This window comes from Doryrhamphus excisus, linkage group LG9 (assembly GCF_037039965.1).
Source record: "Doryrhamphus excisus strain RoL-2023G ecotype Guam linkage group LG9, RoL_Dexc_Guam_v1.1, whole genome shotgun sequence".
In the NCBI taxonomy this organism is placed as follows: Eukaryota; Metazoa; Chordata; class Actinopteri; order Syngnathiformes; family Syngnathidae; genus Doryrhamphus; species Doryrhamphus excisus.
This window is the reverse complement of record NC_136365.1, coordinates 11343618-11363689: the sequence shown is the minus strand read 5'-3', so window position 1 is coordinate 11363689 and position 20072 is coordinate 11343618. Positions and strand designations below refer to the sequence as shown.

Sequence of the window (20072 nt, the reverse complement as noted above, 5' to 3'; positions counted from 1 at the left end):
CACGGCATTTAAAATGTTTTGTATGTGAATTGTCCATAGGTATGAATGTGAGTGTGGTGTGAACGGCTGTTCGTGCATATTGTGCCTTGTGGTTGGCTGGCGACCTGTCACGCCCGCGATCCTTGTGAGGATAAGCAGTAGAAAATGAATGTTTTTTTTAATATGTATGGTACACGTGACCGGATATGCCGCTACGCTACACCCAGTCTTGGTGTCGAATGGCGATCGAAACACATTTGAAGTCTTTTAGTAAGACTCTCTAAGAAAATGTCCGCAATATATTACATACAAGAGGTATGGCTACTGACCAGCTTGGTCCATACATTTAAAAATAGCTACCACTTCACTTGACGTCGCAGTAAATGACTTAGTTTTGTGCATGCGCAGAATGGATCGCGTTTATTTTTACGACTGTACTTTTCTCAGTACACATTTCTCCATGAATTTTCTGAGTTTAATCTATCAAATTATGTTTAATAAATTACTGGAGATGGATGTTTTTAGATATTGCGAAATTAGTCTATTTGACCCAGCCACGTAATATGTGAAAAAAGGAATGGTGACTTTATCCAACATCTTTATTATGAAGTACCTTTTGCAAAGAAATGTACAAGTGGAACCAGCACATCAGTGATATCTTGGCAACAACCCCTGTAGGTGCGGCACGGGTGAGAAAGGCGTGTATGAAATGATAAATGTACATATTTACAGCAGACCATCATCATGGGACGATGACAAGGAGGAAGTGACCGAGCATGTCTGGAAGCTAAAAAATTAGATATAAAATAATTACAATAGGTCTAAGCTAAAGGGAAAAAAAATACACATGAAACCGATCAATTAACAAAAGCTAAGATAAAAAGGCACTGAGTTTCACACAAACTGGCAACACAACTGGTGTCGCCGTTTGCAGATAAACATGGCAACAAAATGGACTGGAAAACATTCCTTATAAACATGCTTGATTATTAAAATTATTATTTTCAATAAATCAGTTCAAAATAAGTCATATAACGGGTTTGAAGTCAGTTTGGGTTGTTGTGCTCGTTTCCCTCCCCAGGACAACCACTTCCTGGTTGGAGAAGCACATTCAATCATTCAGAGTTGACATTAAGCCTCCATGAAAGTTACATTCACTTTGTTCATGTCCAACATTCAAAGTCCCTTTTGCTCGTTATGATGGGACGACTCTCTCGTTCAAAAGGTCAATTTAGGAAGTCATTGGCAGATCACCCATATCTCTTCACCTCTCGATGAACCTCACCTCTTAAAAACAGATCTGCACAGAAACAGGCCGGAACGCACCGCTTGGCTGCTGGTTTGGGCTCAACTGGTTTGCCATAGAAAGACTTCATGGTCAGTTATTCTGGTCAATACACATCAATAATTTAATGCTGCTGTCCAACAAAAAACATGTATCCCCCTATTTCTAAAAAAAAAAAAAAAGTGTTTTTTAGATAAAAAAAAGACATTTAGAAATATGATTTTTAAATGTACAGCAACAACATAAATTAGTATTAAATAAACTGATGGTTAATTTAAGAACGAGGACATTTAGTGGGGTGACTTGATTTAAAAATGTACCAGCTAGCATAGTCAATTCTGTTCAGGGCACTTGCTGCCATGTGGCGTTCCAAAAAAAAAAAAAATAATAATAATAATCAGAAAGACACTTTGTGCCTTGGTTGAAATGCTCCAACCTCAAAAAAAAAAAAAAAAACCCGAAAGAAACAAAACATTTCGCGACAAAGTTTGCAGTATCTGAACATGGGGTGGGGGGGAAACGGCGGTCCGCAACGCGTGTGCTCTCTTTGGCTAGTTCAGGCGTGGGCAGCGTAGGCACCTCCACTTGGTGAGTAAATATGTGCTCTTCTTGTTCATGATACTTCAAGACTGGTTGGTGAGGAATAGGAATAAAAATAGGTGAAAAGATGTGTAAACCAAGAGGAAAGGTCCTGGATGTAGATGATAATGGAACATCAGGTGGAGATATGTCAACTAGGGTGCATTATTTCATATGTCGTAGTACCGGTCTGGTAAATACTTGTCCCGTCAAAACACAAACCAAAAAAATGTAGCTTTGGTAAACAGGTCGTGTCGAGAACTGCTGAATTGGAGACATCGCTGTGTGATGTCCTCCCAGTGGACGAGAGGAGGCGCTTCCCCGTTGACGAAGCAGACGAAGCGGGGTGTCTGTGAGTGCCGTGGTCACATAGCAGCATGGTCTGGAGGAGGAAAGTGGAAGACTTCAACCTCGGCCTTTTCTCCCCATGGCGGCGGCGCAGTGGAACAGACACCGAATTTGAACAAGGTCCACAGTGAAGGGATAAGTCCGTTGTGGTCCAACATGAGATATTCCATCAGCTCCTCCAACACTTTCAATCACACGCCGCTGCTCCTGACTTGCTTTCTCCCCAACATGCTTCTCCTGGCGGACCTTCACATCGCTTATGCCACCTGCTTCAATCCACCTTCTCCACCTTCCCGATGATCTTCTCCTCAAAGATGGGCAGTATGGCGTCGTCATCTCTGACCTCCTCAAACACCACGCCGCAGTCAAACTCATCGCTGACTTTCTTGAAGTAGAACCTGCATGCGGGAAGGGCAGACACGCTGGTCAGGGTGTGGTCTTTGAGCATCTCCCCTGGGAGCTTTCACCTCACCTGTAGTGCCCCTTTTTGGTCAGCAGCTCCTTGAACTGGCCCAGAGTCACGACCCGACCTTTGACCGAGGTCCGGTACGGGATTGGCTCGCCACAGAAGTAGTAGGCCACGGTCATGTTCTCGCACACCTGACGCTTGCCAGACTTGTGCCTTCAGAAGAAGAACATGAAGGTTAGCAAGATGTTTGCGTGATGTCGAGAGGCACCACAGCGCCATCTTGAGTCCCACCTCTGCTTAGCTTGCTGAGGGGCCGCCCTCTTCCGCTCCTCCTCCAGCCTCCGCTTGGCCTCCTCCAGCTGGGTGAGGGGGTTGGGAGCGGGGTTGGGGGGCATGGCGGGGTCCTGGATGAAGGGGTGCGAAGGCTGCACCTGTGCCGCCGACGGATGCGAGACGGCGACGGGGGGCACAGAGGAGGGGTTGTTGCGCAGGTGGGCCGAGACCCACGGGTGGACGGCACCGGGTCGCTCCACCGAAGCAGGACGGGGCGACTCGTTGCTGCCTCCTGTCCGTCTGGAGCTGCTGGTGCTGCCGCTGCAAAGAGGCGCCCCCATTCAGTGATTGAGGCAGACGGTAGAAAACAAACTTGTTGGCGTGGTTCCAGTGGAGCCAAGAAGAGGAGAGGGCGAGAGGAAGCCAAAACTACCCGAAGTATGACAACGTAAACACACGACAACACGCAGCACTGCTGTCCGTGTCGGCCACAGAGAATGTTCTACGCTCTTTCCATCACCAGGATGGGAATATTCAGGTGCTCAATGCTGCTTCATCTTCTTATCAATCGATTGACTTTATCTCATTATGAGTTGAGCCTATTTCAACTTTTTAATCTCATAATTAATGTTTTTATCTTCTATGTCATACTTTTACATCTCAGAATTTAGACTTTGTCTATGTTGGACGTCACATTAGCCCCATTCCGCCACAAATAGCTTGCAGTCGTGTAAGAAAGGAGCCAGATGGGAGTTTCTTGATATGCAGTATTTGTTGAGATATCTTCGCAATTCTCACCCGTGTGAGCTTTTCCTCTGCCGGTCGCCCTCCATCATCCACTGGAGGATCTTCTGGTTCCTCTCCAGGTCATCCAGAGGTACCTGGGTATCCATGCCACGGCCACACTCTTCACCTTTGCCTGACGCCTCTGATGGCTTCTTGTTACGTCGTGATAGCGTGCTCCCTTTGCTGCTGCAAAGCAAACAGTTGGCATCACTTGGCCACATGGCACACAGAGAGGGTCCTGGTGAGGAGGAGGAGCAGCATACGGCTGGTCTGGCCTACCTGTAACCCATTCCATCCAGGGTGCTGGCTCCGGCCCCGTCGGCGTAGTTTCGACTTCTGGTCGCATACTGGCTAGCTGGCTCGCCGTTCCAGAGGAAGTTGGGCTGAGCCCTGGATCCCGTCTCCTCCTGGCCTTCTCTTCCTCTATGGTGGTACAGCTGCTTGTGGTGATGCATTCCTGACAGCGCATGGGTGGCATGTTAAGGACGGACATTTTGCTCATACTTGAAGTATTTGCATAATTACTTCGGAAAAATTAAACCTTCTAACCGCTCACCTTTGACCCCAGAAGCAGGCAGACTGTGAACCCCCCCTCTGTGTGGCGGGTAGTGAGGCGGGCCAACACCGCCGTCTGGCGATCGTGAGGACTTGGGAGGTGTCTGTCGGCCGCTCCCTCCTAAGGTGGCATTGGTTGCCCCCGGCGACTGGCATCCCGGAGTTTTCATCACCCGCTGCACATGCTCGTCCAGAATGGACTCCGGGTCGTCGTCGAGTGAATCCTCCATGGCGACCAGGCCGCCGTATGTGGCCACGGCTCCCGTGTTGGCGGTGGTCTCGGAGTAGTGAGCGCCATAGAGAGGGGGGAATGACGAGGGCAGGGGGAGCGGTATGCTGTGGGACGACATGGAGGTTGTGACGGAGATGTCGGCGTCGTCACCCTCCTCTTCCTGTTGGGGGTGGCAAACAAGAAGTCACATGGACCACCTTCCCTCATGTAGTGAAAAGCCACGCTGCCTAGACTCACCAGCCGTACTCTCTTCAGCCGCTCTTCCAGCCGCTCCTCAGCCTCCCGCTCTCTCAGAACCATCTCCAGCCTCCTGATGAGCTCGGCTGCAAACCTCTCAGGCTCTACGTGGATGTCCTTTGGCATGCGGTACGTGCGCTGCATTGCACACACACACACACACACACACACACACACACACACACACACACACACTGTGAGCTCTTATTGTGCTGGGGGACCAAACAAGGCCTCGTCAGTCCACCTTGTGGAGAACTCACAGGTATATGAGGTAGGGGCACACGTCCGTTAGCTTTGGCACTTTCATGCATCTCCTTGCGATGCTGCTTACGATACCTATAAGGAGGGATACCATCTCTGGACACACAAGAGTGGGGAGATTGAACAATCAAGAGGGGGTTCAGACTGGGATCAGGACGAAATGAATAGAAATGCGGACTTACACACTGCTGTCAGTCAGTGACAGCGTATCAGCGTCGCTGGACATGCTCTGCTGCTCACTGTCGTTGGCACTGGTGGCGGGGGCACGAGCGTAGCCCATGTTGGCATAGTACGGGTTCACAGGCTCTCTCCAAGGTCTAGCGGTGAGTCATGGAACAAACACCTTTAGACACCTAGAGCACTCTTGGAGATGGACGATATAAAGGGGCGTGGTCTGCATCCCACCTGTACTCCCTGCTGTCCTGCCGCCTCCTGCTGGACGAGGATCTCTGTGGTACCGTCTTCATCAGCAGGCTGTGGGTCAGCCTTCCAACCGGTGTCTCCCCGCACTCCTTCTCCTCTTCTTCCTCCTCCTCCGCTTCCCTCGGACCGCCTCTGCACCTAAAAGGTTATTCCATCACAGGAATTGAGCAACACTCTGACACAATCATTGGCTATTGGACACCGAAGGCTGACATTAACACTTACCTCCACTCCTCATCCTCAGGCAGCGTGGGCAAACAGCCCGGCACGGGCTTGGCAGGCCCTGACAAAGGGCTCTGATCGCTGGGGTTCAGCTTGGGGCTCTCCCCTCCCGAACGTGTGTACTCCAAGTACAGGTCTGACTTGAGGAACAAAGGATAGGTGTTCTCCTCCATCATGGCCTGGATCTCCGTCTGGGCCTGCCACAAACACATCATAGGTGTCACATGACTGCAGCAAATCATTGACAATAAAGTCGAAGGACTATAATCTATCTGTGGCACTGGGTTCAAAGTGCTGTAGGAAAAGTGGCTTCATGGTGCCGGAAATGTATGTCGCATACATTCAGTGCTCGGTGTGTCCCAATCTGATCTTCAGCACCGGCATTGGCTATTGATCCACTGAACTGTCAAGATCGTATAATATTGGCGTCTGCCATGAGATCGGGCTGATCCGGTTGCTGTATCACGTTCCTAACAAAAGGGCCACACACCAACACGCCTCAGAGCTGGTTGCCGCTCCACTTGCGACAACCGCAACAGCACCATGCAGACATGTCGGCGGGGTAGCATGTTAGTCAATTTATTTTAAATCATGTATATCACACATACATGGCGGCCAAACCCGCCCGCCCAGAGCATAATTCGGGAGTTAATGCAGAGTTGGCTGTTGTATAATCTCCTTGGTAACTACAGCGGTAGTTCCCCCTCACTGTGCTTGGACTGCTGTGTCATGGTGCGGGGAGTTCGCACAGGAAGCGCTGCTCTAACCGCTGGTAGATTATACTATGGACAGTCAAATTACTGAGGGCACAATGACACACAATATTCCCAGTTTGGTTTGATACGTTTGTGTTACGCAGGGCTGACAGGATTTGATACAAAGTTCTCATGCTTCAAAATGGCGCCACCCGAGTGCAAGCTCGTTAAGGCAGGTCTGTGTGTGCCGTTTTTTAGTACTTATTACTTTCTTATTGTTGTTCGTGCCATACCGACTCCTTAAGAAAGTGTGCAGCTATGGATAATATACTATTTTATACGATTATGTACATTTTAATAAAACTTTGAAGTTGCCAACACCTTAAAAGTAGTTCCACTGCACACACTTGGCACCATAATCAGACCAAAACAGCAGCATGTTAGACGAATATAAAATACATGTATCTGATGGAGATACATTGATGTTGTGCATTCTTAGAGTAAATATAACAAACCACTGCAGTCTTCCAGGGTACATTGTCAGCAGCGTATTCAACACAATAGGGGTGGAGAGCATCAGCAGTAGCCATCTTTTGCCCTCTTTGAATCATGTGTTAATGGCAGTCTAAATGCCCGAGCCAAGAAAGCCCGCTATTCAAACACCTCCACAAAGCTTCAACCAGGGTTACCGCTTTTCTACCCATGCTGTGAGCATGTAGTAACAGGTACATTCATGACAACATCACACTATTTTAAGAATTATCTCTAGCATCTTCTTGGACATAACAAGGTGGATAGGTGTGTCTCATTACGTCCGTTATTACCTGCCTCTTTTACCTGTTTTCGTATCTTTAGAATGCCCAGAAAAGAAGTGTTTTCATGTCTCACATAAAGATTTAACATTACAACTGCCTTCCATCCTAAAGTCAGACTTCAGCTCAGTGAGCATTTCAAAGGATAAATGCCACAGAGTGGAGCGTTTTCTTCATCTCTCGCCTCATGGCGACCGGCTTGGCGTTGTGGCGATGGAGTACTTTACTCCCGCTAGTAGTCATGGATGACGTCAATGCAAACTATAAGTCAACGCAAGAACTGCACGTCATCACTCTGAATAAAAAATGGCAGCAGCCGCCGCGGCATCAAGTAGCGGGGAAGAGGAAAAAATCTCACAATAGAATGTCAAATGTATGCAAGTGCTTTACACTTAAAAGGTAACGATTTGGTGGTCTGTCACCTGTTCAAAATGGAGACGCCGTACCATAAAAGCACTACCGCGATGCACCAGCACCCGGGGATGCTTGTGTGGAGGAGAAAAAAAAAAACTTACGTTTTCAACTTGTTTTCTTTCCTCGTTTGAAATGAATAACCTCATCACCAAACCACCACGTAACACGTACGCCGGCCTCGCACACACAGAGCATGTGCCCACTCAAACACACACCTGAGTAGAGTGAGAGTGGTTGTGGAAAGCAAGAGGGAACGATAAAGTGCTCTTGCGGAAACACACACACACACAGCTGCTGTTATTTTTTTGATTTATTTCATGTTTGTATTTTGATTCAGATTGTGTTTTTTTATTTGTAGTTTTATTTATTGAAAGAAAGTTTTATTTATTATTTGGTTATAGGATTCCATTGTGAACTTTATTGTTGTATTGTTCAATACAATTGATTTTTGAACAAAATTGAAAATATAATGGAAAGAAGAAATTTGTGTTTTTTCCTTGGAGATAAATTAGCATTAATTGCAATATAGGTCAAATGATGGGGAGATAAGCGAATCTGTAATCGGATTTAAAAATGAATTGTTAGATTAATCGATGCATCAAAAAACTATTTTCTAGATTAATCGATTACAAAAATCTAAACAAATTGGTCGATGTTTTTCGAACTGGTAAGGAAATCCATCCATACATCCATAACCTGATGGATGGCTGACCCAAAAACTACAAAAATATCATTGTCAACACAAACTTAAAAGGTACCAAATACCAGCCAGAAGTGAATCCAATTCTACACAAGTTCCCAAGTCTTACTTACTTAAGCGTTTAAAGCCAATGTGAATGTTACACTGTCAACAGCCTTAACGTTAGCGAGCTAACCAACCCCGGTCAAACTCCGCTATTACTGATCATCGGAAACCCAGCAGAGGTGAAAGGTCGGATGTTTATAAACAAAATACGGATGCTAACTATGTTGAGCCTCCTCCACAGCAACTTGAGAGGGGCAGGCAGACTGCTCTGTGTCGCTCTGTCCCCGCCCCTGACTGCTGAACACCAGTCTCTCATTGGCTGATCACAAGGTCACAACCTGATGAGGTCATCAGCAGCGCATCATGTGCGAAGAAGAGATCTTAAGTGCCCCAAACTGGACCCCCTTAACTGGCTGCCAGAGTTTTTTCTTGAAAAAACTCTATTTGTACATAACCATGGGATTTTTTTTTCATTTGTTAATATTGTTTATTTTGTACTGTTTAACTGGTTTTGTCCTCTTTGCTGCTGTGCAATGCAAATTTCCCCACTGAGGGATGAACAAAGGCGTATCTTATCTTATGTTCGTACACTGTGTTTGTGGATCACACAGAAGCCAAAAAACATTACACCACCCAATCACGCCCTTCCGGGTCCCCGTCTGCCCACATGGGGGTTGAAATCTCCTGGTAGAGCTACGGAGTCATGTGGAGGTGTTTATGTAGAGCATAAAGATTAAGATATGCATGTGATACATGTATGCTGTACATTCCACCTGTGTTATCAACTATTTACAAATCACCACCAGCATATTTAAAAAAAATAAATAAAATAAAAACCAAAAAGCCCTATTGTTAGAATCAAATCCACTCTTTTTTGCCTTTATCCCCCCAATATTTCAACTTCAATTTTATTTTTGGGATTTTAATTTTCGGAAAAAGACTACTTGATTTAGTTTTGCTTGTAGTGTTAAAATTTTCATTTTCCTTAAATTTTTCTTTTAACTCGATGCTACTGAATTGACATTAGCTTTCCTCGCTCAGTTTATGCTCACCAAAAAGCAATATGACTCTCTTAATATTTAGTCTTAATGTTCTTCTATTATTATTTTACTCATTTTATTCTTGTCAGATGACTGCTGATTGTTCCATCTGTGCTGTTTTAAGCTTTCTTGTTAAATGAAATGTTTAGAATGTGCCAATAATGGCTTAGCGTGTGAATGAAAAGCATTTCTCTGCGCTAGGAACGAGCTAGAAACGTACCTGCTCAAACATAGCGGGGTCCGGATGCGGCCTCCCCACACAGTCTCGGATGAAGCTCTTAGTGGCCGGCTTGATCTGCCTGGAGACGATCCCGCTTCCGTCCATGATGTACTTCCTGTAGATGGCCTTAGCTAGCTTAGTCCTCTTGTCCTGGCTGGTTTTCCGAAACCCAGAGCAAGCAAACCAGAAGTCCAGCAGGTCGGCACACCCTTCCTGGCACAGGAAGTTCCGAAACAGCTGGATTCCTTCCTGGTCATCCAGGAGAGAGTGGAGGGACTCAGCCCACTTCAGGTAAGGCGGTGTGGGCGAAGCCGAGCCCTCCGGTTCGTATCCCAAGTCCAGGTCAGAACGACGGGGGGTGGCGGACGAGGAGGAGGGCGTGTAGCTTGAGGAATCCCCCATCTTGGCAGCTGAAGACGACAGGGCAAAGGCAAGTGTCTGAGAGATGCCGCCTGGACGGCTGACTGTCGACTGAGCCGGGGGGTCCACGTCAGAGCCCTCCTCGCCGGGTACCGGTGGTCGCGGCGCATCCTCTGTGAAATGGGCTGGGCCGCTCAGGGAGGCCACCACTCCGCCACCCCCCCTGAACCCAATCCCATCCAAGTCCCTGACAACGCTCATGTCTCTCCGTGCGCACGGCAGAGGTCAGACGGCCCCCCCTACAGCGACCAGTTTGCAGAGCAACAATTCTCCCTGCGATGGAAGACAAGAATAGCTGTTGGTGTCACAAAGGCAAGCATGGAGGGATGCAGTCGTTCTATTTACACTAACGTCCTCAATAATAGACCAATAGCGGGTTCAACTTCCTGACAGCAGTGACTCAAACCATCTGCTTAGACTATCCAGTTCAAGGCAACACTTTGGCAGGTAAGCAAGGAAACGAAATCACAAGCTAGCATGTATGAGTCGGCTAAGCTAACCAGCTGGCTAGCCTAGACAGCTAGGAGACCCAAGTATGACTCCCACTCCTGTGTGGAGTTTGCATGTTCTCCCCGTGCATGTGTGGGTTTTCTCCGGGTACTCCGGCTTCCTCCCAAATTCCAAAAACATGCTAGGTTAATTGGCCACTCCAAATTGTCCATAGGTATGAATGTGGGTGGAAATGGTTGTTTGTCTATATGTGCCCTGTGATTGGCTGTCTCTCGCCCTTGGACAGCTGGGATAGGCTCCAGCATCCCCGCGACCCTCGTGAGGATACTCAGTAGAAAATTAATGAAAAAGGCCAACTTTGCCTTGGATGTCAAGCCTTGGGTAATGCAAACAAACATCTTGTGTGACTCGCTAGCTAGCACTGGTTATTTAGCTAAACTAAGCTATGTGGTGCTCCCTTTCCAATCCTATACGGGCCAAAATTCAGGGTGGTATAGGCAATATATAGTATTTATTTATAGTATAGTTTATAGTAATAAATAGTATTTTTTAATATAACATCAAAAATACAAGACATTTATTTAATGTGTTCATATAACAACACGTAAAAAATGTATTATTGATTTTGATTCAAGTACGTTGACGCAGAGGGCCAATTTCCAACAATAATAATAAACAAAATAAACTAATAAACAATGACAAAAAGTTATAAACAAAATAAACAAAAAAGGGAGTGAATCAGGAAGTCAATGAATGAAACAATTCAAATGAGTGATTAACTATTAAGAGTATAAGAATGACAATCGTGTTCACAATTCACACGTGCCTCTGTTGACGATGCGTCATGCTTTCAACAAATGACCCAAGTCTGAGACATTGATTTTCTGTCACAAGGAGCTGGTATGGGAAGTATTAGCATCTGGGTATCAATCATCACTAATCTAATCCAATATAACCTTAAAGAGGTGCCAAGGATTTAAAGCGACTTTTATTTTTACGTGTCACACTTTATCTAACATTTTTTACAACATGTCTTAACCAAAATAACCTTAAATGATTTCGACAGTTTGACCCTGGAACAGATTATATCTGTTTTCACTGCCTCAATTGGCGTAACTTGATCCTGAATGATATTACGTTTGCATCTCCCACTACACAAGTGGAGGCGACAGTGACAGTTGCTTGCTTGTTATTAGCAGGCAAACTTTTCTTAGCAGCGTTCAACTATCGGGACGTCGAGTTGAAAGTTAAGGGGGTAGCTTGGGAAGGGGGGTAGCACAAAAAGCCGCGCAGGACAACACTTGTGGAGTTAAGCCAAGACAAGTGTTAAACGTTAGCTGTGCACGCTAAGCTAGGTAGCTAGCCTTGCAGCAGTGCCAAGGCTTTGAAGTGAGCATCTCATTCATGTTGGCCTGCGAGGGAGGTGGGGGATGGGTGACTACAGAAACAAACTCCACAACCACATAAAACGGCCCGAGCGTGCAAAGACACCCCCCGAAACACGGACGCACTCTCCAAAAGTAGTTTGTACAGGCGGGGGAGCTCTGGTGCTTTTTTGGCACTCCGCAAACTCCACTAAATCGGACCGGTGTAAGATCAAAGAAAAAGAAGAAAGCGAGAGAGGGCACGTTTTCCACTCTCTTGCCTGTTAGCTTAGCTCCCCGCAGCTAGCTAGTTAGCATGCTAGCTCAGTGTGTGTTTCTTTTGGCTTGTAAAAGTCTTCGTCCTACCGTCTCTGAGAGGCCGACCCCCGTGTTGTGCCGCATGGGGGATACAGGCGGCGACTGTGTACTCCGAAAGGCAGCATGAGGAAGGCTTGATCGGGTTAAACGTGAAGGAGACGTCTCAACTCGCCATGGTGGCTTCACGGCAATAATACTCACTAGCCACGGGCTCGTGCGTGACTGCGTACGTGCACGCCGCGCGAGCGGTGGACGCTCGGAGAAGTGGAACGTATAGGACGTAAGGGGCGTATACTTAAAACATCCATGTTTTTATAGTCTCCAGGGCTAAAAATAGTGGAAACATTCTACCCATCTACAACTCTTTCAATTTGTAAAAAATATCCTGTTGTATGTTAATACACCCCTTTGAAATATATTAATTTCTAGGCTTTTATCGACATGTAAATCCTTGAATGGAAATATATCTCATTAGATGTTCTCATTAGATGGGCTACTATTATTGAAACACAATTGAAATAGACCAATTTATTATTTTTTTTAGTTTAGAAATACAACTTCAATATTTAAACATAATTGTAACAATTTGGAGCGTACATTTATTTTTTCGAGATCCACTGTATAAATTGAACACAAGTTTAATCATTTAAAAATCTTTTCTTATTAATCATTTACAGTAAGAAACAATACAAGCAGTTGATGTTTGCTAAATACAAGGATGAGGAGTCTTGAACCAGTCATGATGTGCTATATGTATCACTATATTGACGGTTACTATGGTACCCATCATGTCATTGTATGGTCATCTCACCTCGTACTTCGGTATGTGACAAAAAATTAATTAATTAATTAAATTCAATAAAACAATCAATTCCAAATTCTAACAAGTTTTAGCAACAGTATGGAGAACAGAAGTTTTATAAGCTTTAATTCACCAATATCAATAAGTCATGTTTAAAATTCTCCTCCATTTTATCATTCCCTATTTTTATGTGCATTTTTTTTCAATCAATGACATATGATATATAATACATTGCCCAGTTGGCCGATGTACAGAGTGCCTGTCAGGTGATTGAAATGTATAACTAATAACACATTGATGTAAAAATGCTGGATAATAGACAGATAGAGCTGTGTTAAGTGTAACATGTCTATGTGCATCGTTACGCTTCAATGGCGCCCCTGTTGGCGGATGCCTGTTACTACAGCACCGACAGCCGAATAAACTGATGTGAAAAAGACAGTCTAGTAATGGGAACGTCTCATCAATCTGCGGCGAGTAGAAATGAGAAGTAACACGGACTAACGGCATGTCTGGGGAGGGAAGGAAAAGGAAAAGGCATTCTGATTTAAACAAAAAAGGTCTCACCTCAGGGTTCTTTCTGACCTGCGATGAAGCGGTCTCTTGGTGGGGGTCACATGTCCACTTCTCCACCGGCTAGAGCGCCTGAACATCCTGTCTGTCAGCCTCCTCATCAGCCGGCTGTCAGTCAGCCGGGAGCACCCAGCCTTCACCCGTAAGCAGAGCGAGAGAGAGGAGAAAGAGAGAGAGAGAGAGAGAGAGAGAGAGAGAAAGAATGTGTGTGTGGAGAGAGAGACAGATTAGATTACCTTCTTTTGCAGATTCTGTATCGTATACATACAGATGCATACAGATACTGTATCGAGCTATTTACAAACCATCAGGGTTCACAAACTGTGGCAAACATTGGGAAAAACCTTTTACGAGATGTACATGTAAAGGTTTGAATTCATATTTTGACCTTGTTTGAAGTCCTTTATAATGTAAAAGGTCTTTTAGAGCTGCAATATACAAGCTATATGGGGTAAAGTGGCCACAATATTATGTACAGCACTAATTGCACCGTTATTCTTACTTAGGGTGCCAGAATGGGACTCCCAAGTACCAAGAGTTGGTACACCACTTAAAACAACACCACTTTTAATCTACACCCGTCTGTAGAAAATAGCACCTTAAAGAGCCAAAAATGATCATTTGAATGACAGCAAAGCATGCTGGGAAACATGTCACCTGCCCTTTCCACAGCTGCTCTATAATGTCACCTTTTCCCGGAATGAGGGAATGTTAAAGAGGTGGTGGATCAACAATCACTTGATTGGCAGGAATGACATCACGCCAAAACAACTGTCGTCGTATATCCGCAGCCGCCCCCACCCCTTTTCCTGGCTCATCCAATCAACAGTCAGGGCACATCCAGTGCCCTGGAGATTATTGGAAAGTAGACATTTCATTAGGAATGAATGGATGAATGGTCGAGGGCATGCTGGGGAGAGGCGGGGTACACCCTGGACTGGTGGCCAGCCAATCACAGGGTACATATAGACCAGGGGTGCTCACACTTTTTCAGCATGCGAGCTACTTTTAAAATGACCGAGTCAAAATGATCTACCCACTACAAAAATGCAAAACATCTATTTATTTTCAAATGTATTGAGGATTATTTGTACATACAATGTATGTTGATGGACCGTACATAACCAAATGAGCCAATATTGCAAAACACACATAATTAACTATTAACATTTTTTGTAATTACCTGAGTTTACTTTGATGACTTGCACTGAATTGAATCAGCCAGGGATGCATAGTCCGGACAGTAGCTGCTGATAGCCAGGTTAGCCAGGTAAACGCACTTCGAAAAAGACATTGTGAAAAAAAAAGTCAACCTCCCATTCTGTATGGAAGTGATATGTTTTTGCCTTTTTACTTGGTCCAGCTACTTCACTCATTTTAGTGACCATAAACTTTAGCGAGGGCTTAAAATCTGACGCAATTCGCCGACTAGCTTAGCACTTTGCATCGTTGTTTACGCATGAGCGGTGACCTAAAGGTCAAAATTCAGTTGTCATCTGACTGGTTGTCCTGTATGTCAATCAAGTAACGGGGATGGATGATAGGCTGACATCGTAAGTTCTGCTGCACTTAGAGACGTTGTTTGATTTGATTGGTCACCCGAAGGGCAACATTCAGTTGTCATCTGAATGGCTGCCCTGTATATCAATCAAGTGACGGCATTGATGCTAGGATGATATTTTTTTTAATGTCACGCCGCGATCGACCAGTACCACCTCCAGCACCCCTGATATAGACAAACAACCATTCACACTCACATTATACCTATGGACAATTTGGAGTGGCCAATTAACCTAGCATGTTTTTGGAATGTGGGAGGAAACCGGAGTACCCGGAGAAAACCAACACATGCAAAGGAGAACATGCAAACTCCACACAGAGATGGCCAAGGGTGGAATCGAACTCCGGTCTCCGAGCTGTGAGGCCTGCATGCTAACCACTTGTCCGTCGTGGAGAGTTTGGGCTGCCCCCCGCATGAGGTTGAGTTTGACACCTGTGCCCTTGAGACTTTTTGTCACTTTCTCCACTTTTGAGACAAGAGGTCTTAAGAAAAAATCCTCCTTCCTCGAGGACATGACCAGCCCTTAGCTACATGAGCCTGCACTGGATCATGCAGGCTTCACTACACATCTTCAAATGAATCTCTGCCAACAGTCTGCTACAGTGGTTGAAGCTGTACGATTGATCATTTTGCTATATGGACACGTGCATGAAAGCACCGTCTAAAGCTGTCAAAAATAACAGATTGCTCACCATGCCTTCCTGCTGTCAAGTGGAGGAGGCGGAGTCTGGTGGTGGACCAGGTGAGATCCACACACCAGTCCACGTTCTGGTCTGGTCCAGGACCAACTGCTGCTCCGTCTGGTCCAAGCATAGCCTAGAATATAGACGATGGCATGGGATAATGTTGATTACTCCCATTTACTTTAACATGCTATGCATCATGATGGTTACACAGAAACTTCATCATGGAAAAGTCTTCATATCACTCCAGCACACACACACACACACACACTGCAACAGGCTGTTGCTGGTGTTGTTATTGTTTGCTGCAGTTGCCCCCGGAGACAAGGAGGAGCGAGGGAAGAGAAGATGGAATACTGAGGAGGTGAACTTGACCTTTATGATGTCTTGGTGAGGAAGGGTTGGGGGCATGTTGTTACTTATGAATCTATAATGAGCCTCTACCGTGTGTGTGTGTGTGTGCGCCGTAGATGTCTGAGCTCTCAGCCGAAGAAAGGTCATCACACAAGGGGGCATTAATACACCTGGCAACCACCCATACATCCATATGTATACTGTCCACATACAAGGGAGCCAATCCCTCATTTGGAATGGCCCTTATGCCTGTTCTGCTTTGTGGCTAAATTATTCCACACAAAGGAGCCGCCACAACAAAGGGTGTTAACATTAGCAGTGCTTGGCTTCTTTTTACACTTGTGTGACAGTTAAGAATGTTAAACTGTGACTTGAAACCTTGCCTGGACAGGTACCACATGTTCTATGATGACCCTTCTTCCATTTTCCGCACATTTACCCATCATGTTCCCCCTCCTTCCCTCCTTCCCTCCTTCCCTCCCTTCCTTCCTTCCTTCCTTCCTTCCTTCCTTCCTTCCTTCCTTCCTTCCTTCCTTCCTTCCTTCCTTCCTTCCTTCCTTCCTTCCTTCCTTCCTTCCTTCCTTCCTTCCTTCCTTCCTTCCTTCCTTCCTTCCTTCCTTCCTTCCTTCCTTCCTTCCTTCCTTCCTTCCTTCCTTCCTTCCTTCCTTCCTTCCTTCCTTCCTTCCTTCCTTCCTTCCTTCCTTCCTTCCTTCCTTCCTTCCTTCCTTCCTTCCTTCCTTCCTTCCTTCCTTCCTTCCTTCCTTCCTTCCTTCCTTCCTTCCTTCCTTCCTTCCTTCCTTCCTTCCTTCCTTCCTTCCTTCCTTCCTTCCTTCCTTCCTTCCTTCCTTCCTTCCTTCCTTCCTTCCTTCCTTCCTTCCTTCCTTCCTTCCTTCCTTCCTTCCTTCCTTCCTTCCTTCCTTCCTTCCTTCCTTCCTTCCTTCCTTCCTTCCTTCCTTCCTTCCTTCCTTCCTTCCTTCCTTCCTTCCTTCCCTCCCTCCCTCCCTTCCTTCCCTCCCTCCCTTCCTTCCCTCCCTCCCTCCCTTCCTTCCTTCCATCCATCCATCTATCCATGCAAACTCCACACAGAGATGGGCGAGGGGGGCATCATGTTCTCATTTGTAGGGAACTTTCCATTTTGTGCTTCGAAGCTCCATAATGAGTTGGCTTATTGGTAGTAAAGCTGCCTCCTGCCCGACAAAGCTAAAGCTAATTTGAGCTAATTTGCCAACACAGTAGTCACAGGCAAACTTGAACTTTCTTGAAGAGGTGATCTTCAGCTTGATGTTTATACCCGACTCGCTCACGGTGCCACCAAAAATAACACGCAATGTAACTGTACCACACAGACAATGCGGTTATGGAAATAGAATGGAATTGCGGTTATGCAATTGTATACTCATTGACAACCCACAAGACCTGCTTGGAGGCCCGTGCACTCATTTCCCCAGCACAAATTACCCAGCATGCCTTGTGGGTTATAAAACGGCATGGTTTTGCGTGTATGTTTATTATTTCCGGTATGGAGCAGTTGGAGTGGCGTTACTTTTGGTTGCGCCGTGAGTGAGGGGGGTGTTTACGGGTCATGTGACCGCTACTGCCACGTCCAATGAAGATAAAAGCAGGCATCCTGGAATTGAGTCAAGCAGCCCAAATAGTGCAGAGATGGGTGCTTTTTTTGTCAGCCAGTTGGGGGGGGGTTCGGGAGGGGGGGGGCTGCTTTGTTCCAGCTGCCACTGCAGATTTGGGCCGTCCGTACGGAGGCCTGTCAGAAGCAGGCTTATCTCTTAGGGGCCCTCCCCGGCACAAAGAGCCATTTAGATGGCCGGCACAGAGTAAAATCTTCATTATGTGGCGCTTAAAAGAGCAACAACCTCTGGCTCCTTCAGATTCACCGGAGACAAGTATTTGCTTTGCTTTTGCCGGGACAAAAGAGGAGGAGGATGTGGCGAATTTCCTCCTGTTGACTTTGACGTCTCGTCGGCCCTTTTCGCGGAACATTCGCCGAGCATCTCAGGCAGAAGAGACGTTTATGAGAAAAGTTTGTGATCGGGGATGGTCCATAGGATCCATCCGTCGATCTGTCCGCCATCCTTCCGTCCATCTGCCAGGCCTTTCCCAGTGCGGCCTGTAGTAGGAGTGTCAGTATATCTGCCATGGCGTCCCGCTGATGTGCATTGTGACGCGGCTGAATACTGCAGCCACCAATATGGCCGGCACCAATGCTGGATTAGCCACACTGGATTAGTCGGCCGCCCTCCTGCTGCTTATTCAAATATTGTTTCACGTATTGTCATCATCGGGCCCTGTAGGGCTGTCGGGAAATATTCCCAAAGAAAAGCAGAAAGAAATGAAACCAAACAAAAGCGATTGCAGAAGGAATTCCGGATGGCGGCGGTGGCGGCAACGGCCGTTTTGGTAGGATGGGACGGGAGCGAACGCGGATCTTCCTCTGGACAGAGGATGACGGAAAGCAGATGCCAAGCAAGGCCAAACCAAGGCATGAAAGCCCGCCTTGATCTTTGATACATGTTCATCTGTTTTTCTCCCCCCCTTTTCCTCTCCATCACGCATACACTTGGGAGTCAAGGCAATTGATGTGCTGCCTTTGATGGCAAAGAGAGGCCGATATTAGCAGCCAAAAGAGGCGCATGAAAGGGATTGGCAAAAGAAAGGAAAAGGACAGAAAATGTCTGTTAGAAAGATGGAGATGCTTGGAAGTGATTGTTTGACGGCTGAACACCAAAGGTGGACGAGGAGAGGCTTACCATGCTAGCCTGGCGGTGATGACGGTGATGGCGGCAGCGGCGGCGGTCGGCTTGGTGGTTCCGGCGTGTCATGTCGGTGGTCATCCTGCAGGGATTGGCAGTGGGAGTGGTGGGGATGAATGGGGAACGCCGAGCGCTCAGGCTCCCGCCGGGTGATCCTGAGGTGTCGGGACACGGGTGGACGTCCCGTCGCAGACGCCGTCGCCATCTTTGTCCCGTTGTTGTCTTGGATATCCTCTCCTCCTGCGTCTTCATCCCTCCCCTTCTCGGCTTTGATCATGCCTCCCTCCCTCCCCGGCTCTCTCGCCGTATGACATCATCACGCAGCGGTATGGAGCAGCATCAAAGGCTTTCTGGGCCGGCCCACTGCGGATGCGTGCGTTTGAAAGGGGTGGCGATACGGCGCATAAGGAGCGCTCTGGCAACAACACCCTTACTCACCGCATCCACTGGTCTTGTCTGCCCGCAGATGGACCCGACACCACCCTCTTCAGACGGGCGCACCCCACGGCCCCCTGCTGAGCCACCAGCGTTTGATGATGTATTCTGAAAGCGAGCGGGCAAACATAACTTTGCGGCAGTTAATTCCCTCCCAAAGTGATCACTCACCCCTCCCCGGTTGATGACCGCCCCCTCCCTGCATCCCCGTCCCGCCTCCAGCTGGTGGGCACCAGACCCAAATCCTGTTAGGGCCGTGCGTCCTCTTAAGGAGCCCCCTCTGAGTGTCACATGTGATGACACACATGCTGCACTGTCACCCTCGCCGCGGTCCTCTGCAGCAGCTGTTGGCGGGCCAATCCCCTGACAAGAAGAAGAAGAAGAGAATGAGTGTCAGTGTGATGTTCGCCCCCCAACGTAGCAGTCCAGACTCTAAATCCGAGTTAACTTGTTTTAATAAAACCAAGGAGCGGGGGCTTCTCTTTTTGTATCGTACAAACGTAACAGTCATATCAAATAGAATGAAATCCCATTGTTTGTTTCTAGGCTGCACGGTGGACAAGTTAGTGCAGAGGCCACATAGCTAGGAGACCCAAGTTCGATTCCACCTTCAGCTATCTCTGTGTGGTGTTTGCATGTTCTCCCCGTGCATGCGTGGGTTTTTCCATAGGTATGAATGTGGGTGGGAATGGTTGTTTGTGCCCTGTGATTGGCTGGTCCAGGGTGTACTCCGCCTCTCGCCCAAATACAGTTGGGATAGGCTCCAGCACCCACCGTGACCCTTGTGAGGATAAGCGGTAGAAAATGAATGAATGAATGATTCCTATCT

The 20072-nt window shown here is 46.9% G+C and overlaps 1 protein-coding gene across 1 annotated transcript; it reads right to left on the bottom strand.

Annotated features, from left to right (window-relative positions):
• Window positions 1-560: 560 nt before the first annotated feature.
• Window positions 561-12353, bottom strand: LOC131136951 (axin-1-like). The gene is made up of 13 exons (XM_058084332.2): window positions 12116-12353; window positions 9516-10208; window positions 5593-5786; window positions 5350-5505; window positions 5127-5261; window positions 4944-5040; window positions 4684-4821; window positions 4216-4606; window positions 3939-4116; window positions 3672-3845; window positions 2892-3194; window positions 2664-2813; window positions 561-2589 (listed from the first exon to the last, which is right to left on the bottom strand). The coding sequence occupies exons 2-13, from the start codon at window positions 10134-10136 to the stop codon at window positions 2463-2465; spliced, it is 2664 nt and encodes an 887-aa protein (XP_057940315.2). The 5' UTR covers window positions 10137-10208; window positions 12116-12353; the 3' UTR covers window positions 561-2462.
• Window positions 12354-20072: the final 7719 nt, after the last annotated feature.